Source organism: Electrona antarctica (assembly GCF_951216825.1).
Source record: "Electrona antarctica genome assembly, chromosome: 11".
NCBI lineage: Eukaryota > Metazoa > Chordata > Actinopteri > Myctophiformes > Myctophidae > Electrona > Electrona antarctica.
The window spans coordinates 6833338-6848656 of record NC_136792.1 but is presented as its reverse complement, the minus strand read 5'-3'; the positions used below and the strand labels follow the sequence as shown (position 1 = coordinate 6848656).

At 46.7% G+C, this 15319-nt stretch overlaps 1 protein-coding gene across 1 annotated transcript in view; it reads right to left on the bottom strand.

Moving 5' to 3' along the window:
• The window catches only part of LOC306932398 (dehydrogenase/reductase SDR family member 13-like), a 65336-nt gene that overhangs the window by 13219 nt on the left and 36798 nt on the right, over nucleotides 1-15319 (bottom strand). Inside the window, exons 6-7 of the mRNA XM_079514190.1 lie at nucleotides 4366-4539; nucleotides 2512-2635 (exon numbers count right to left, since the gene is read on the bottom strand). Of these exons, the coding sequence (XP_079370316.1) occupies nucleotides 4453-4539 (87 nt within the window). The 3' untranslated portion in view covers nucleotides 2512-2635; nucleotides 4366-4452. The remainder of the gene's footprint in view (nucleotides 1-2511; nucleotides 2636-4365; nucleotides 4540-15319) is intronic.

Genomic DNA, 15319 nt, shown 5'->3' with positions numbered 1-15319 from the left:
CAGAGTTTGCGTCTATGGCTCTGACTGAGGCTACTGCTGCTTATTATCACAACATAAAAGTTACGTCATGATTTTGACCTAAATGGCGTAATATCAACAAGGATAGGATGATAAAAAAGATTCGTCTTGATCCAAGGCTGTTTCTGTATCACAAATTACGTTAGAACTTTAGTTAAACTTTCAGAGTGACGCTGACGCATTACATTACCTGGGTTAGTTTACATCTTGTGTTGAATGTTGACATTATAATCCTGCCATAATTCATCAGCGCAAGCGTGACGAATATAGGCTACAGGCTACAGCTCGTGGTGATAAAAAAATACACACCCGTGTGAAGTTAGGGGCGCTTTATCAACCCTTATCATAACATCACTTCATATGCCGATTTGCTCAGTGACAGACAAATGTTTGTCTAGAAAAGACAAACATTAAACCTGTATATAGCGCCCGTCAAAAATAAACACCACACGTGAAATGCTATGGGTATCCTACCCATTGCAGGACTCTGGCGTGGGTACAAGAAGAGAGAGTTAAGCCAGATACCATTGCTTATTGCTATAATTATAAGTGTTGCTGTGGCCTACGCGAATTGGTAATTGGCGTCTGTATCTCGAGGGAGGGCAAGCTTCTGTGACGCATGCGGAAGCTTGCCAAGCTTCCGGAAGCTTCTGTGACGCATGCGGAAGCTTGCCAAGCTTCCGCATGCGTCACAGAAAGGTACGTTCGGTAGGCCAATCAGAGGCAATGTAAACGTTTGTTTTGCCATGCCTTTAATGAACTGAATTGAAAGTAACCACTTTGACTGTGCCTGATGCACTTCCACCTTCCCTGCGATACAGGTCGCTCCAATGAACTGCAGTGGCCAATGAGATATCTAGGTTTTTAAATACGTACATGGTCTCTTCCCCAGCCAACAGATGTGGACACTGCAAGACCAGTATCTTAACCCATTTTGACCTGAGATCAGATTCTAAAATATCTTCTACATCCTGACAGTTTTCTGAAAAAGCTATGTTTCTATGTGCGTCGTTCTTCTATTTTTCAAAAATAGCAGACCTACAAGCTTGTAGCGCGCCACTCGGTGGCGCGCTATGAGCTTGTAGATCTGCTATTTTTCAATAGCTAAAGCATAACATAATGCTAACACCAAAAGGGGTTCCCGCCCAAAATTGATTAATCACCATCTACCCAACATTTTGTTCTTGTTTTATCTTTAATAAATATGCCTTATGCCATCTTGTGTTTCCACCCTAACCCTGGTTATTTGTGCCCTTTATGCTGCTTCCATCAGAGCCGGGGTCATAAAAACTTCATTCCAACATCGTATCGTATACACACAGTATTGCATATTCCAACACACACACACACACACACACACACACACACACACACACACACACACACACACACACACACACACACACACACACACACACACACACACACACACACACACACACACACACACACACACACACACACACACACACACACCTAACACTACCCCATGCGGAAGGTGCCCATCAAACATCAAATTCCACACACCACATTTAGCGAACTCCTGACACCTCAGTTCACTCATAGTGACTAGAAATTTCACGGGCGCAAATTAGCTAATAACTCATGGGCCGTAATGAACCCAGGCGCTGTCATGTAAAATTTATGTCGTATTTTCAATTGTGTGGGGAGTATTCATTTAACGCATTCTGGGCGGGAACCCCTTTTGGTGTTTTAAACATTATGTTATAATTTAGCTATTGAAAAATAGCAGATCTACAAGCTCATAGCGCGCCACCGAGTGGCGCGCTACGAGCTTGTAGGTCTGCTATTTTTGAAAAATCGTGAAAATATTTATTTCAGAAAACTGGATTTAGAAGATTTTTTTTTAAATTTTGAGGTCAGGCCTAAATAGGTTAACACTGGGAGTAAATGGGAAGAGGGCGGGTGGGAGGCTGAAGGCAGCAGAAAGGAGCGGAATGTGTGATTCTCCGTGTTAAATCCTTCGTGAGTGCTACAGTCAGTTTAGCTGAGCGCTCCAAAACCATACAGAATACAGCTTGTAGATCTTCGCTATTTTTATTATCGCACGACAAAAAAGGAAATATATAGGTCTTAGGTCTAAGTGGTTAATTTTTGGAGTGGTGCAACCACTCCAAGGAACAGCAATGTCCCTATATGTCCTAACCTATATGTCCCGATGTTTAGAGTACCAATAGGGTACTTCGCTTCTGGTTTAACAGTTTACTAACGCCGCACATTTCAGCAACGACTCATTTTACACCGCTATGCGGTAGCATATTTGCAAATACTGTGTCTTTTCCTTCAAAAGTATGAACAAAAAAAAAAAAAAAAGTCACTCTGACAGAAGACATGGGGGGGGGGGGGGGGGGGGGGGGTAATCCCAATACAACAAATGACTGTTCAAAGCCTCCCAGTCGTACAGTAAACAGCCCCTTATACCTCTGCACCATCTTCCTTGTTTCAATTTGAATAAATCATGCAGCTTCATACCTGTCTCTATAAGACGTATCATTGAGGCTGAGGCCTCCACGGACCTGCTGGAGGATGACATGCGTTCTGATGAAGACGTCCCGTTGCAGATTTACTCTCGGATGAGATTCACTGAGAAAACACACTATATCAGTTTCAGATCGGCTGTATGCCGGCACGCACGCACGCACGCACGCACGCACGCACGCACGCACGCACGCACGCACGCACGCACGCACGCACAGTGTTACAACATACAACACTATATACTTGTGAGGACATCAACATTTTGAACCCTAAACCTAACCTCAGAATCAGAATCGGCTATATTGTCATATCACAGTTTTACAGGTAAAAAAATGTGGGTGAAACTGTTTTTTGTGCATAATATAGGTCCCACCGTCTCATTCTTTCCAAGAAAAAAAGGAAAAGGAGAGAAGGGGGGGGGGGGGGGGGGAGTTAAGGAGGTCAAGGCAGGAAAATAAAGTTTGAGCGCTTTCACTACAAAAAGTAGTATGGTTTTCTTCTGTGTGGGTCTTAGATATTTACAAGCTTTTGCCACAAATGGTATAGCTACAACCAAAAGGTATTTTTTATTTCATTTATTTTTTTCATAGTGGGAAGCCTAAAACAAAACAGCCATTTCTGTGGACCAGGAAAATGGTTCTCACAATATTTCTCAAATTCTAGTTGATGGGACATCCACCCTCACATGTATGGTAACATCAGCGCGCACACACACACACACACACACACACACACACACACACACACACACACACACACACACACACACACACACACACACACACACACACACACACACACACACACACACACACACACACACACACACACACACACACACACACAATTACATACGCGTGCCCAAAGCTAACTCCACACATCACAATGTATATACAGTATAGCCCCACTCATTTCAATCAGGTGACATTTGTGAGTAACTAACACGAGAGAGGAGGGGAGTCACACCACCAGCTAACCTTTCGGCTGTGAATTATGGGAATTTACCTTCACGCCTCAGTGCTTCTGCTGTTGGCCTGCCTTTCGTGTCTAAATCAAACGCCGGGATCTGCAACATCGGCACTTTCCCCTCCCTACAAGGGCAGCATCGCACAAACGCCTGGCGACGGGTGACATTTACAGCACGCTGAGGCCCGCACCACTACTGCACACGCCGCACGCAGGCACAAACACACACTCACAAACAAACATGCTCACACAACTATACAAACGCGCGCACACACACACAGACACGCACGCACGCACGCACACACGCACACACACGCACACACGCACACACACTAACCTTCACCCACACCCACACCCAGCCATCGCCTGGGAGGCAAACACAAGTCAATTCCGAACACCCCAGCTCTTGCAGGCATCTCTTCAGTGCCTCCACTTATAATACTTGCCGTTTGCCTTGCATGAGAGACCGCATGCATACCATAATGTACATGAGAGACCGCATGCATACAATTATGTGCATGTAGCTGTCAAGAGTCATCTTGTATATGCAACAGAAGTCATAGAATATGTTGATCTGGATTTTGGTAGTAGGGCATTCCACCAGTTTGAGTTAAAAGGTGATCAACTGGCCCCACCCCTCCAGCTACAACTAGATTACAAACCATTTATTATCCTATTTGTATAAATCTACTCTTTGTTTCGCTCTTGCTTTCTCTCTTTATATTTTCATTTTTTTCTCTTTAATACTATATTATATTATTAGTATTACCTATGCTGCCTATTGACTGAAGGAAGCTGAGCAAGATTAGGTTACACTCTTATGTATCTGTGCACGACTGCACAAGATATTACAACAAACAACAACCTTTTTTTGTGACCAACCTTTTATTGTTCATTTTTCTTTATTCTTCTGTAAGTAGCCAAGTACTTTTCTTTGCCCTGTGCGATGGACGCTGTGTCAGCAAAGCATCACAGAATCATCAAGGATCCAAGCCATCCCAACCACAGACTGTTCAGATGAGATGTTGCCGCAGTCTCCAAGCTGCTGGCAATTGACTGCAAAAAAGTAGGGATGTGCCGATGAGACATTGTGGCCCATATCGATATCCGATATAATTAATTGCTGTTATGGCCGATAACCGATATTACCGATGTCGATATGATCTCATTCTGTATTGAAAGATTATAATAATTTTGTTCATTCTGAAAAATACATGTAACAGCGTATCTGCACTGCAGGCTTAGACAAGTCAGATTTAACTTTTATACCTTTATATTTAATATTGTGAGCTTGAAGATCTGTTCAAGCTGTTAATTTGGGCTTGTTTATCTGTAAGGACAGACCGATTAATCGGTCTGATTGATTAATTGAACAGATGCCGATTAATCTAAAAACAACTCAAATCGGCCGATACTGATGTGTTTGCTGATTAATCTCCCATCACTACAAAAAAGCTTCCCCCAATCAGGTGCAGTACATGAATGAACTGGCAAGAACCAGAACGAACCAGGCCAAAGGAAAACGCTTGGACACACGCGTTCCACACCCCCACAGGGAGTGCAGTGCCCGGTGTCGAGTCCGTCGGACCCACGGTTGTCCAGAAGCAGCACAAAAGCCTCTGCTCGGGATCCAAACAATTGATCACACCTGATCACTAAGGCCAAACGGAATCTGCGGGTTTTTTTCTGTTTTTCTGCGGTGACTCCGGAGGAAAATCTGCGGGATTCTGCGGAGTGTTTTTTTTTTCTTTGAAGGTTTTAGACAGTTATCCAGGACTATAATCAATGTGTTTAGAGCAAAAATAACTCTAAATATGCCAAATAAACCTTAAAGTACCACAACAAAGTAATTAAGATCTACCGTAAATCCTCATTTATAATCCGGGGCTTTTATTTGTCTTAACCGATTCTGATACCGGGCTTTTATTGGAAGGAGGCAGCTATAAGCAGCCAGAAGGAGGCCTATATTTCTACTTTTCAAACAGATCATAATGAGAAATCACATTTTGGGTCTGTTAGACAGTTAGTAAAATGTACTGGACTCATTTATTGAAACCAAGTCCTCATAAAATATTAAAAAGTGCAGTTGCAGGTGCTCACTGGTCATTTTAACGTTTTTTTATAACAATATTGGCATATTGCCTATGGCAAATACCATAATAAAATCAACATCAATTTTAAACTGATTCCCTGCTTTCATATGACATGAAAAGAAATCCAATGGCAGTCCCTCAGTCAAATCTGGTCACAGTACTATTTACTATCCTATTTATTATTATTCAAATAGGCTTTGGTATGGTATGTATCTATGCCTACAGTTTGGCTAATGACAAGTTCAGATGCAAATACTAATAACATAAAATGTAAAATAAAAAATGTAAGGTAGGCCATTTCCTATAATATCAAAGCAGCTAATATGAACAGTGCAACACTGCAGTGATCCAACTATTGCAACTTCAACGGGGGAGAGAGAGTCGCGTTAGAGAGTTGCGTTAGAGAGAGAGAGAGAGAGAGAGATACGCAGAGAGAGAGAGAGAGAGGAGTGGGGTCGCGTTAGCGCTAGGCTCACAGCATATCGGTACGTTCGTTCTATAAGGCTAGATCCGTCTGGGGGGCTGCTAAGCCCCCAAACGGTAGCGATCTACCCTTTAATAGTACGGGTACATTCGTTGCATGCAGCGTCATGCCACAAACAGAAACAGTACTCTCCCTCCGCAGTTAGACTGCTGCTGTCGTTGTCCGTGGCCATGAAAAGTGCTTATAGTGGCGTTCTCTCCCGAAGTTTGTTTGTTGCGTTGTGCACGAGCGCGAGCAATATGCGACCACCGGCATTTGGACACTAGTGACAGCCAGCCATGCAGTCAGGGCAGCGAAGGTAACAGATACGGCACTTGAAAAAAAAGACTTCCGACAGCTTTTGAAGTTTTGATATAAAGCTATATTAAATATTCTCGTCCAGAGCCTCCAACATATTAGTCAGCCGTAGAGAATGAGGGGAGGAGGGAGGGACGGGATGCATCCACTGGTTAATATTATGCTGGCCTGGGTAAAGTAAACTACAACATGAACGGGTTAAATTTCCGCGGAAAATCTGCGGCGTTTTCATCGGAACACCGCGGCCGCGTATTCCGTTCGGGCCTGCTGATCACCCATACATAAACATTATGGAGCTGGCCTGTTCTGACATCACAGTGTTGTTCTGACATCTGCATAGACTCCATATTTGGGCATGCCTGACAAATAACTCCATATATGGGCATAAAAGGGACACAGACATAATATCTGGGTGGGGCTTTCATTTACAACCTGCATCATTCCAAGTAGCACTGCTCTAGTTTGCAACGCACGCACGCACGCAACGCACACACGCACGCACGCACGCACGCACGCACGCACGCACTCTTTCTTTCTCATTCTGTAGATATTGTAAATAATATGTCCTAATCTCTGATAGCTTTGCAGCTTGTTAATGAATGATGCGATGTATTTACAAGCTGTCCTTGAAGACAGGACTTAAATGCAATGATGCGGGGAGCTGTTTAGAACATGCAGCGTGTTATTTTACGTCATACAACTTGAGACCATTTTATTTGGCGTCTGTATTTTATATCTACCTTGTGTAATGTTAAAAAACGAACTACTTAATTGGCCTGGGCCATGGCTCAGTGGTCCAGGCACCTTGGCTGGTAATCCAGTCTGGCAGTGTGCCGCGGGTTCGACTCCCGATCCCGACGGCCTTTACTGCATGTCATCCCCCCCCATCTCTCTCCCCATGTCCTGTCAGCCTACTGTCTGTCCCTCCATAAAATATATAAAATAAAGGCGAAAGCCAAAAAAAACATAATAAAAAAAACTAACTCCTTAAGACCTATATACTTTGTCGAATAGCCGAATGACGAATAGCAGAAATAGCGAAGATTATAATTTTAACTTTTTTTTATTATACATGAAGATTTGGAACATTCTGAAAAAGATTGAAAATTCTTTACAATTTTCGCCTATAATGACATGCCCAAAACATGCCACAAATAGGGTAAAAGTGGTTAACCCATTTTGACCTGAGATCAGATTCTAAAAATGTCTTCTACATCCTGACAGTTTTCTGAAAAAGCTATGTTTCTATGTCAGTCGTTCTTCGATTTTTGAAAAATAGCAGACCTACAAGCTCATAGCGCGCCACTCGGTGGCGCGCTATGAGCTTGTAGATCTGCTATTTTTCAATAGCTAAAGCATAACATAATGCTAACACCAAAAGGGGTGCCCGCCCAAAATGGGTTAACACACACATGGGTGGAACGCTAAGAATCTCCTCTATCCAACAGTGCACGAGTCAAAGCGTGCTTTCGGCAACATTGGACTGATTTCGGTAGAAATGTTAAAAAATTCTTTCCTCCTCCTCAGTCTCAGGGTGACCGGAGAGAGCATGATTCTGCAGCGGCCCCCCCGCTTCAGCTTCCTCGCTTCAGCGAGACACGGCTCTCATTTATTTTAACAGCTCAACAGGTAATTTTACAGCTAAAACGCTGATTCCTGCCTGTTCCTTGCTCCCCTTCGTCATATATTCTAATTATCGTGGATCACTTTGATCTGAGGCCTCCGACTCTCGTCTCTTCACGAGTTCCCTTCCAATCGCTTTTCATTAGGCCGCCTCATTTCTTTTTGGCACACTATTCATTTTTATTTTATTTCATACAGGGAAGATACAGCCTCCGTTATACGCCAGGCAGATAACCCATTTTGGGCGGGAACCCCTTTTGGTGTCAGCGTCATGTTATGCTTTAGCTATTGAAAAATAGCAGATCTACAAGCTCATAGCGCGCCACCGAGTGGCGCGCTACGAGCTTGTAGGTCTGCTATTTTTGAAAAATCGAAGAACGACTGACATAGAAACAGCTTTTTCAGAAAACTGTCAGGATGTAGAAGACATTTTTTTAATCTGATCTCAGGTCAGAATGGGATAAAGGTGTTAGTTGAGCCAAACTCCAGCATCGAGCCGCAGCATTTGATTTACCCCACCCCATGTCAGACAAGACGTCTGCAACAATAACGTCCGGGGCGGAAGATGTGGCTGAGATGAGTTTGGATAGGTTCGGGGTGAGGGTGTGGGGGGTGGGGGGAGGGGGGATTAGCCGGGGAGTCCAAATAGAGTTTTACCTCATTAAAAGTTGGAGTGAGGGGTTAAAGAAAACTTCCATCTGCATTGGTTCTGTCATTTTATCTCCTGCCTTCCCGCCTCCTAAAGAATCAGTCACATGTGCTGGACATGCAAAGCGAGCGCCCGGTGGACAATGGAGGTAGGAGTGGAGTAAATCATTCCACTTCCCTTTGTTGCTTCGCGGGGCTGGCTGCTCCGTCGGCGGGCAAAAAAGTGACAAATCCTCTCACTGAATATCTCCGCACTTACTGTCACCGCACTGAGCAATCCGGGGGCAAATGTGTCACCATTGTTTTTCCTTCTCCTGCAGGGCCAGTTCTCCGGGATAACGCAGCCCTGCACTGCGAGGCTGATCAAAAGACCAACCTAAGTCAGAGTACCAGCGTATTAAGGGGCCCCCTGAAACATGGAGGACACAGCGAGGTTAGACCTTGTCTCCAACGCTTGCAAGACTAGCAGGGATGGGATTCCTTTGCGCGGAGCCTCTATCTCAACATGCTACACTCTCCACGCACCTCATTAGCTGCTGTTCCATTCTCCATTCTTCAGCACACAAGTCAGGCTGTCACGGCCCTATACAAGAAGTGTCCACTGCCTTCAGCCCTCAGCCGGGGCTCCGCAGAGGGACGACAGGGGAATCTTGTTGAGGGAGGGACTGTCTGTGTGAGTGTGAATGTTCCACCTTATCTCCTGGGGACAGTGGCGTTCCGCAGCTCTCTGCAAGCTGCAAACCTGCGACCCCCACTCTCCCCTCCACCCCTGCTGTGCAGCCATTAAGGCAGAGTTAATTAAACCGCAACTCATTGCCTCGGCGGGGGTGGGGGGGTGGAGGGATACCGGGGTGTGGGCAATCATACGTTGGCATTTACCAGCCACTCAATGTATAGCTGTTTTCTAGGCGGGCAACCTCCCCAATGCGCACGGCTCATGCCGCTACGCTTCATTAGTCTTGGACGCTGAATGTCAACGAGCCTTGTTTTTTGACAGAGCATCTTTTGGTAGAATCTGTAACCGGGGCGTTCAGCGACACTGAATGAGGACCAGTGAGCTGTTGCTGAAGCCATTGTGCTGCAACAGGGCTGAGCAGCAGCAGTATGTTACAACAGGGCTGAGCAGCAGCAGTATGTTACAGGGCTGAGCAGCAGCAGTATGTTACAACAGGGCTGAGCAGCAGCAGTATGTTACAACAGGGCTGAGCAGCAGCAGTATGTTACAACAGGGCTGAGCAGCAGCAGTATGTTACAACAGGGCTGAGCAGCAGCAGTATGTGACAGGGCTGAGCAGCAGCAGTATGTTACAACAGGGCTGAGCAGCAGCAGTATGTTACAACAGGGCTGAGCAGCAGCAGTATGTTACAACAGGGCTGAGCAGCAGCAGTATGTGACAGGGCTGAGCAGCAGCAGTATGTTACAACAGGGCTGAGCAGCAGCAGTATGTTACAACAGGGCTGAGCAGCAGCAGTATGTTACAACAGGGCTGAGCAGCAGCAGTCTGTTACAACAGGGCTGAGCAGCAGCAGTATGTTACAACAGGGCTGAGCAGCAGCAGTCTGTTACAACAGGGCTGAGCAGCAGCAGTCTGTTACAACAGGGCTGAGCAGCAGCAGTCTGTTGCAACAGGGCTGAGCAGCAGCAGTATGTTGCAACAGGGCTGAGCAGCAGCAGTCTGTTACAACAGGGCTGAGCAGCAGCAGTATGTTGCAACAGGGCTGAGCAGCAGCAGTATGTTACAACAGGGCTGAGCAGCAGCAGTATGTTACAACAGGGCTGAGCAGCAGCAGTATGTTGCAACAGGGCTGAGCAGCAGCAGTATGTTACAACAGGGCTGAGCAGCAGCAGTATGTTACAACAGGGCTGAGCAGCAGCAGTGTGTTACAACAGGGCTGAGCAGCAGCAGTATGTTACAACAGGGCTGAGCAGCAGCAGTATGTTACAACAGGGCTGAGCAGCAGCAGTATGTTACAACAGGGCTGAGCAGCAGCAGTATGTTACAACAGGGCTGAGCAGCAGCAGTATGTTGCAACAGGGCTGAGCAGCAGCAGTGTGTTACAACAGGGCTGAGCAGCAGCAGTATATGTGACAGCAAAGGGAAGCCAGACTTTGCATGTGGCTCAAGCGCAACAATATGCAACGGCCTGCACCCGCCCGTCCGTCCGCCCGCCCGTCTCCATGTGGTCACTGTGGGGGGGCAGTGAGGGGTCACCACACAGATGAGACCACCGGCCCCACACTGCACAGAACCTGGGTACCGACCTATACATCCCCCTCCCCACACTCCTCTGCTGATAGTGGGATACACAAGCCTGCCTTACCTGCTGCGATTCCATTACCGCGGCTGGCTGTTCCGGCACTCGACTGTTTCTGTAGCATATTAAACAGATTAATAGAACAATGCTCCGGGGAGAGAGAGCGGCCTGTCAATCTCGGCTAAAAACACAAAAGCAGAAAATTAAAAAAGCCGGTGGCTGAACTCCAACACTGATAATAAAAAAGGGGGGAAAAAATAAAATACATTGGAATCTTGCATGGCTGAGGGAGGGGTGGTGGAAAAACACAGATGGTAAATATTTATTTTCCTATCCTGCTTACTGAACACACACACACACACACACACACACACACACACACACACATAGCGTGTACACTAACACTCGTACAGTAAACATATGCTCGCACCCAGAAGATGTCATTTGGTGGCCAAAATAACAATGGGGAGAAAAGTTTGCTCTCTACGTGTATATTGTACACACACAGTCAGTATATATATATACTGTATACACACACACAAACAGCAGCAAATTTATGAACAACAATCTTTGGAATCACGGCCTCGTGCTCTCCAAGGAGGCTGAATTTCCTAACACATGGTCTTACATTTGTTTATCAGCCCGATTCCCCACTGGCGACTCCCCGAAATCGAAAAGCAAATCCAGAGCGGATCCCTTTCCCACGCGGTCTTCCGCATAGCTACGCCTAGCCTCTGTCTGGGGAGATCTATCGGAGGCGTGGATCTGTACTAGGGCTGGGGGGGGACGGGGGGGGGGTGTTGGGGGTGGGGGCGGTTGTGGAGGGAGGGGGGGGCTGGCGCTGCAGGAGGCACAACCTCCAGTGACGTTCGGTTCAATTCCCTACGAGACTCCAGGAGGAAAATTCAATCTGGTTCCTTTTTGCTCTGCGAGATACAGGGAGATAGAGTGCAGTCTGCAGAGAGGGAGCTCTCTGTCTTTACATTCACAGTCATGCTGCTCTGGCACCAAACAAAGGCTGAGACAAAGCCCTGCATCGCCACGGAGCAACAAACAGCACCATGCGTGCACGTGTGCGTGCGTGCGTGTGTACTGTGTGTGTGTATGTGTGAGAGAGAGAGAGAGAATCGGCAGGTGTTACACGTTTGTTTGTGACCTAACGACTTTCAAGCTGAGGTCCCTAGTTTGGCCGTGTCATTATAGGTGACACCATTGTACGACACAGTAGGGATAATAAAAAAAAAAAGAAGTGTGCCACCGAATTATCTCAGGAAGACATCCCAAGGAAAGTGCACTTATGCGAACTCTGTCACGTTCTGTACACTAACGCACGGTTCAACTATAACGCGTCTCTCTACACTTCCGCCTTGCTCTCTTGTGGAAGATGAAACGGGCTTCGTATAGGCGTTCAAGTCTAAAAAAAAAGAAAAAAAGAGTATAAAGAGTTAACCACGTCAGATATATAACAGCCAGCCAAACCTGCAGGTCGGTCCTCCATCTCATCCCTGGGCCGGAACGTCGCAAATCATCTTTAATAGTCGTCATCTTGATGGTTCATTACGTTAAACTATCTGGGCTAACATCCTCTAATCCAATGGCTCTCCTATGGCCTGGGGGGCTATGAGCTCAGGGAAGGAGGAGTGTGTGTGTGTGTGTGTGTGTGTGCGCGCGTGCGTGCGTGCGTGCGTGCGTGCGTGCGCGCGCGCGCACGGTGGGGCGGTTTGCCTAGTGTATTTGCAGGTTAATTGCTCCACGGCAGCAGACAGTGTGGATGGGAGGGCGTTATAGGATGCTGTTTTTAGTTTAATTGTTAGCCGCGCCACACAGTAACCCTGCGTTCTGTGGCGACGGTCCCTCAGGTGTGCAGAGTGTGCAGCGAGGCAGGTATACAGGGGAGCTACACTGTGATGGGACCTGTCTCCTCAGGAGCAGCGGTGGGGCGAGAGAGGAGCTGGCACACAGCGCCACCTAATGGTCGAAGACTGGGATAGCATGCCATATGTGCCTGAAATCCGAGGACAGGCTGAGGGAGGTCGTTGGGAGACTATACTGTATATATACTTATATGTCCATAGCACTGCATTCACAAGTGAAATCATTCTCGCTCCGTTTTGTTAACCCATTTTGGGCGGGAACCCCTTTTGGTGTTAGCATTATGTTATGCTTTAGCTATTGAAAAATAGCAGATCTACAAAACATAGCGCGCCACCGAGTGGCGCGCTACGAGCTTGTAGGTCTGCTATTTTTGAAAAATCGAAGAACGACTGACATAGAAACATAGCTTTTTCAGAAAACTGTCAGGATGTAGAAGACATTTTTAGAATCTGATCTCAGGTTAAAATGGGTTAATTACTCAGCACTATACCGTGTTTCAGCTGCGAAATAGCAACGCACGTCAATGGTGTATATATATATACAGTATATATATATATACAGTATATATATATATATACACCGATGCATGTCTGTGGAATATACTGTAAACCTTGTGTTTTCTCCTGTGAGAGTGTTTGTCATTCTGAACAGGCGCCCAGAGCCGGCCGGCCGCCCGGCGCTCAGCGGGTCCACATCATGTCCTTGAGACTCAGCTCCCGGCTGACCTTGTCTCTCCTAGAGTGCTGCTGCAGCTCCCCCGCGTTCCTGTATTGTATATACCTCTAAAGTGTGACACCTTTCCCCCCCCAGCCTCACCTCCCTCTCCCATAGCGCTGCATGGCCTCACCTCGTCGCCAACCCAAAGTCTCTGCACCACCATCGTCTGTTCGGCGTCTAGCATTTCTCTCCCAGAATGCTTGTTGGAGCTTCTGGATGGTCCCCCCCCCCCCCCCCCCCCCCCCGCGCTGAGCATCCTGGGAGAGGCCCTGTCTGTTTTCATTCCACCGCCATAGAGAACAAGTAATTTGGGGTAGAGAGAGCAGGAGCAGATGACCATTGGCTTCTGACCTTTTCTCCCTCAATTTAACTCCTCGCCACCGCGCCTGGGCCCAAAGTGGCAATCAGACTAGGCAGAAGTGACACCCTCATCTGAGCATGGCTGGGCCCGGACGCACAATCACAGTGTCACTTTCCATCAATATGCCGCGGCCGTGGGTGAGTGGTAGTGGAGGAGTGGTGTGGAATGTGTGTGCGGCACGCTTGCGCACGTGCGTGCGTGCGTGTGTGTGCGTGTGTGTGTTTGAAGACAGCTAGAGTCCCACTATAGGCACCTACAGTATACACCACTGTTACCATTCAACAGTGCTATGCCAGCCACTTAACCACCCTGGCAATCTTTGCTGCACCGGCACAGCGCTTTATTTTCTCTCTGACGTTCTTTTTAATACTTGCACGTCCTTACTCTTGTCCTTGAGAGGCCACCACAGTCATGTAAGCACACCTGTTGTTGACACCTGTATAGGACCACTGGCGACCGGTCCCCTGGTCTACCCATTTATCTACGTTTCACCAGGAACCATCAGACTCCACCAGACGTCAGACTTCTCCAGGTTTGCACCAGAATCCACCAGGCCCCACTATATGGGTGCAGTACTTAGTTTAGACAGTACTTAGTTTAGACTAGTCATTTGGTTAGACCAGTCATTAGTCCTACAACTACAACCTATCTCAAACCCTTAAACAATACCAATCCATTACAGCAAACAGGGTAGTAAGCAAACCATTAAATGCTAAACCTCTAAATTGCTCTTAATTAGAGCAGAGCCAGGACAATAGCAGAAACACAAAGCCATTTAGACTCAAAATCAGACCATGATCTGATGGTCTGAGGTTGACACTAATGGGCTTGATGGGTGGACTTAACCCCCTCAAAGGTAATCACACTTTAATCATTGACCTCCAGAAACCTACCTCAGAGGTGACTAGATTAAGCCAGACTAAATCTAAATAGAAGATTGAGAAACTTTTAGTACTTCTAGTAAGACTAAACCTTAATTGCCCAGACTCTTCTTCAACAAAGATGGCGAAAGCAAACATTCTTTGTTCGGTACTCATACAATAGTATGGTACAAACCAGAAACCTAACCTCCCACGGGGCAGCACACCTAAACCTAACCTTAACCCATGTCTAACCAATGACTAGTCTAAACTAAGTATGCACTCCGGCCCCACTATACACTCCACCATGGCTCACCAGACTCGGGATAGCCTCCTAACCTAAATCTGAACCGACTTGCCTGGAAGAGTTCAGGTTCATGCTTCACCTTGTATACCACATCAATGTTAAAGTTGATGTCGGTTGCTTATAGCCACTGTTTCCAGTGAAGACCATCTCCACCAGAATTGGATTCCCCCAGCCCCCCCATACCCCACCCGGCATTAGCTTATACAGTGTCCAATCAGAGTCGCTTTCCACACGCCAGCAAAGTCAATTACATAAGCCGAGATGGCGGCGGATGGGAGGGTGTATCACAACACATTATTTCACGGGTTTGCTCGAT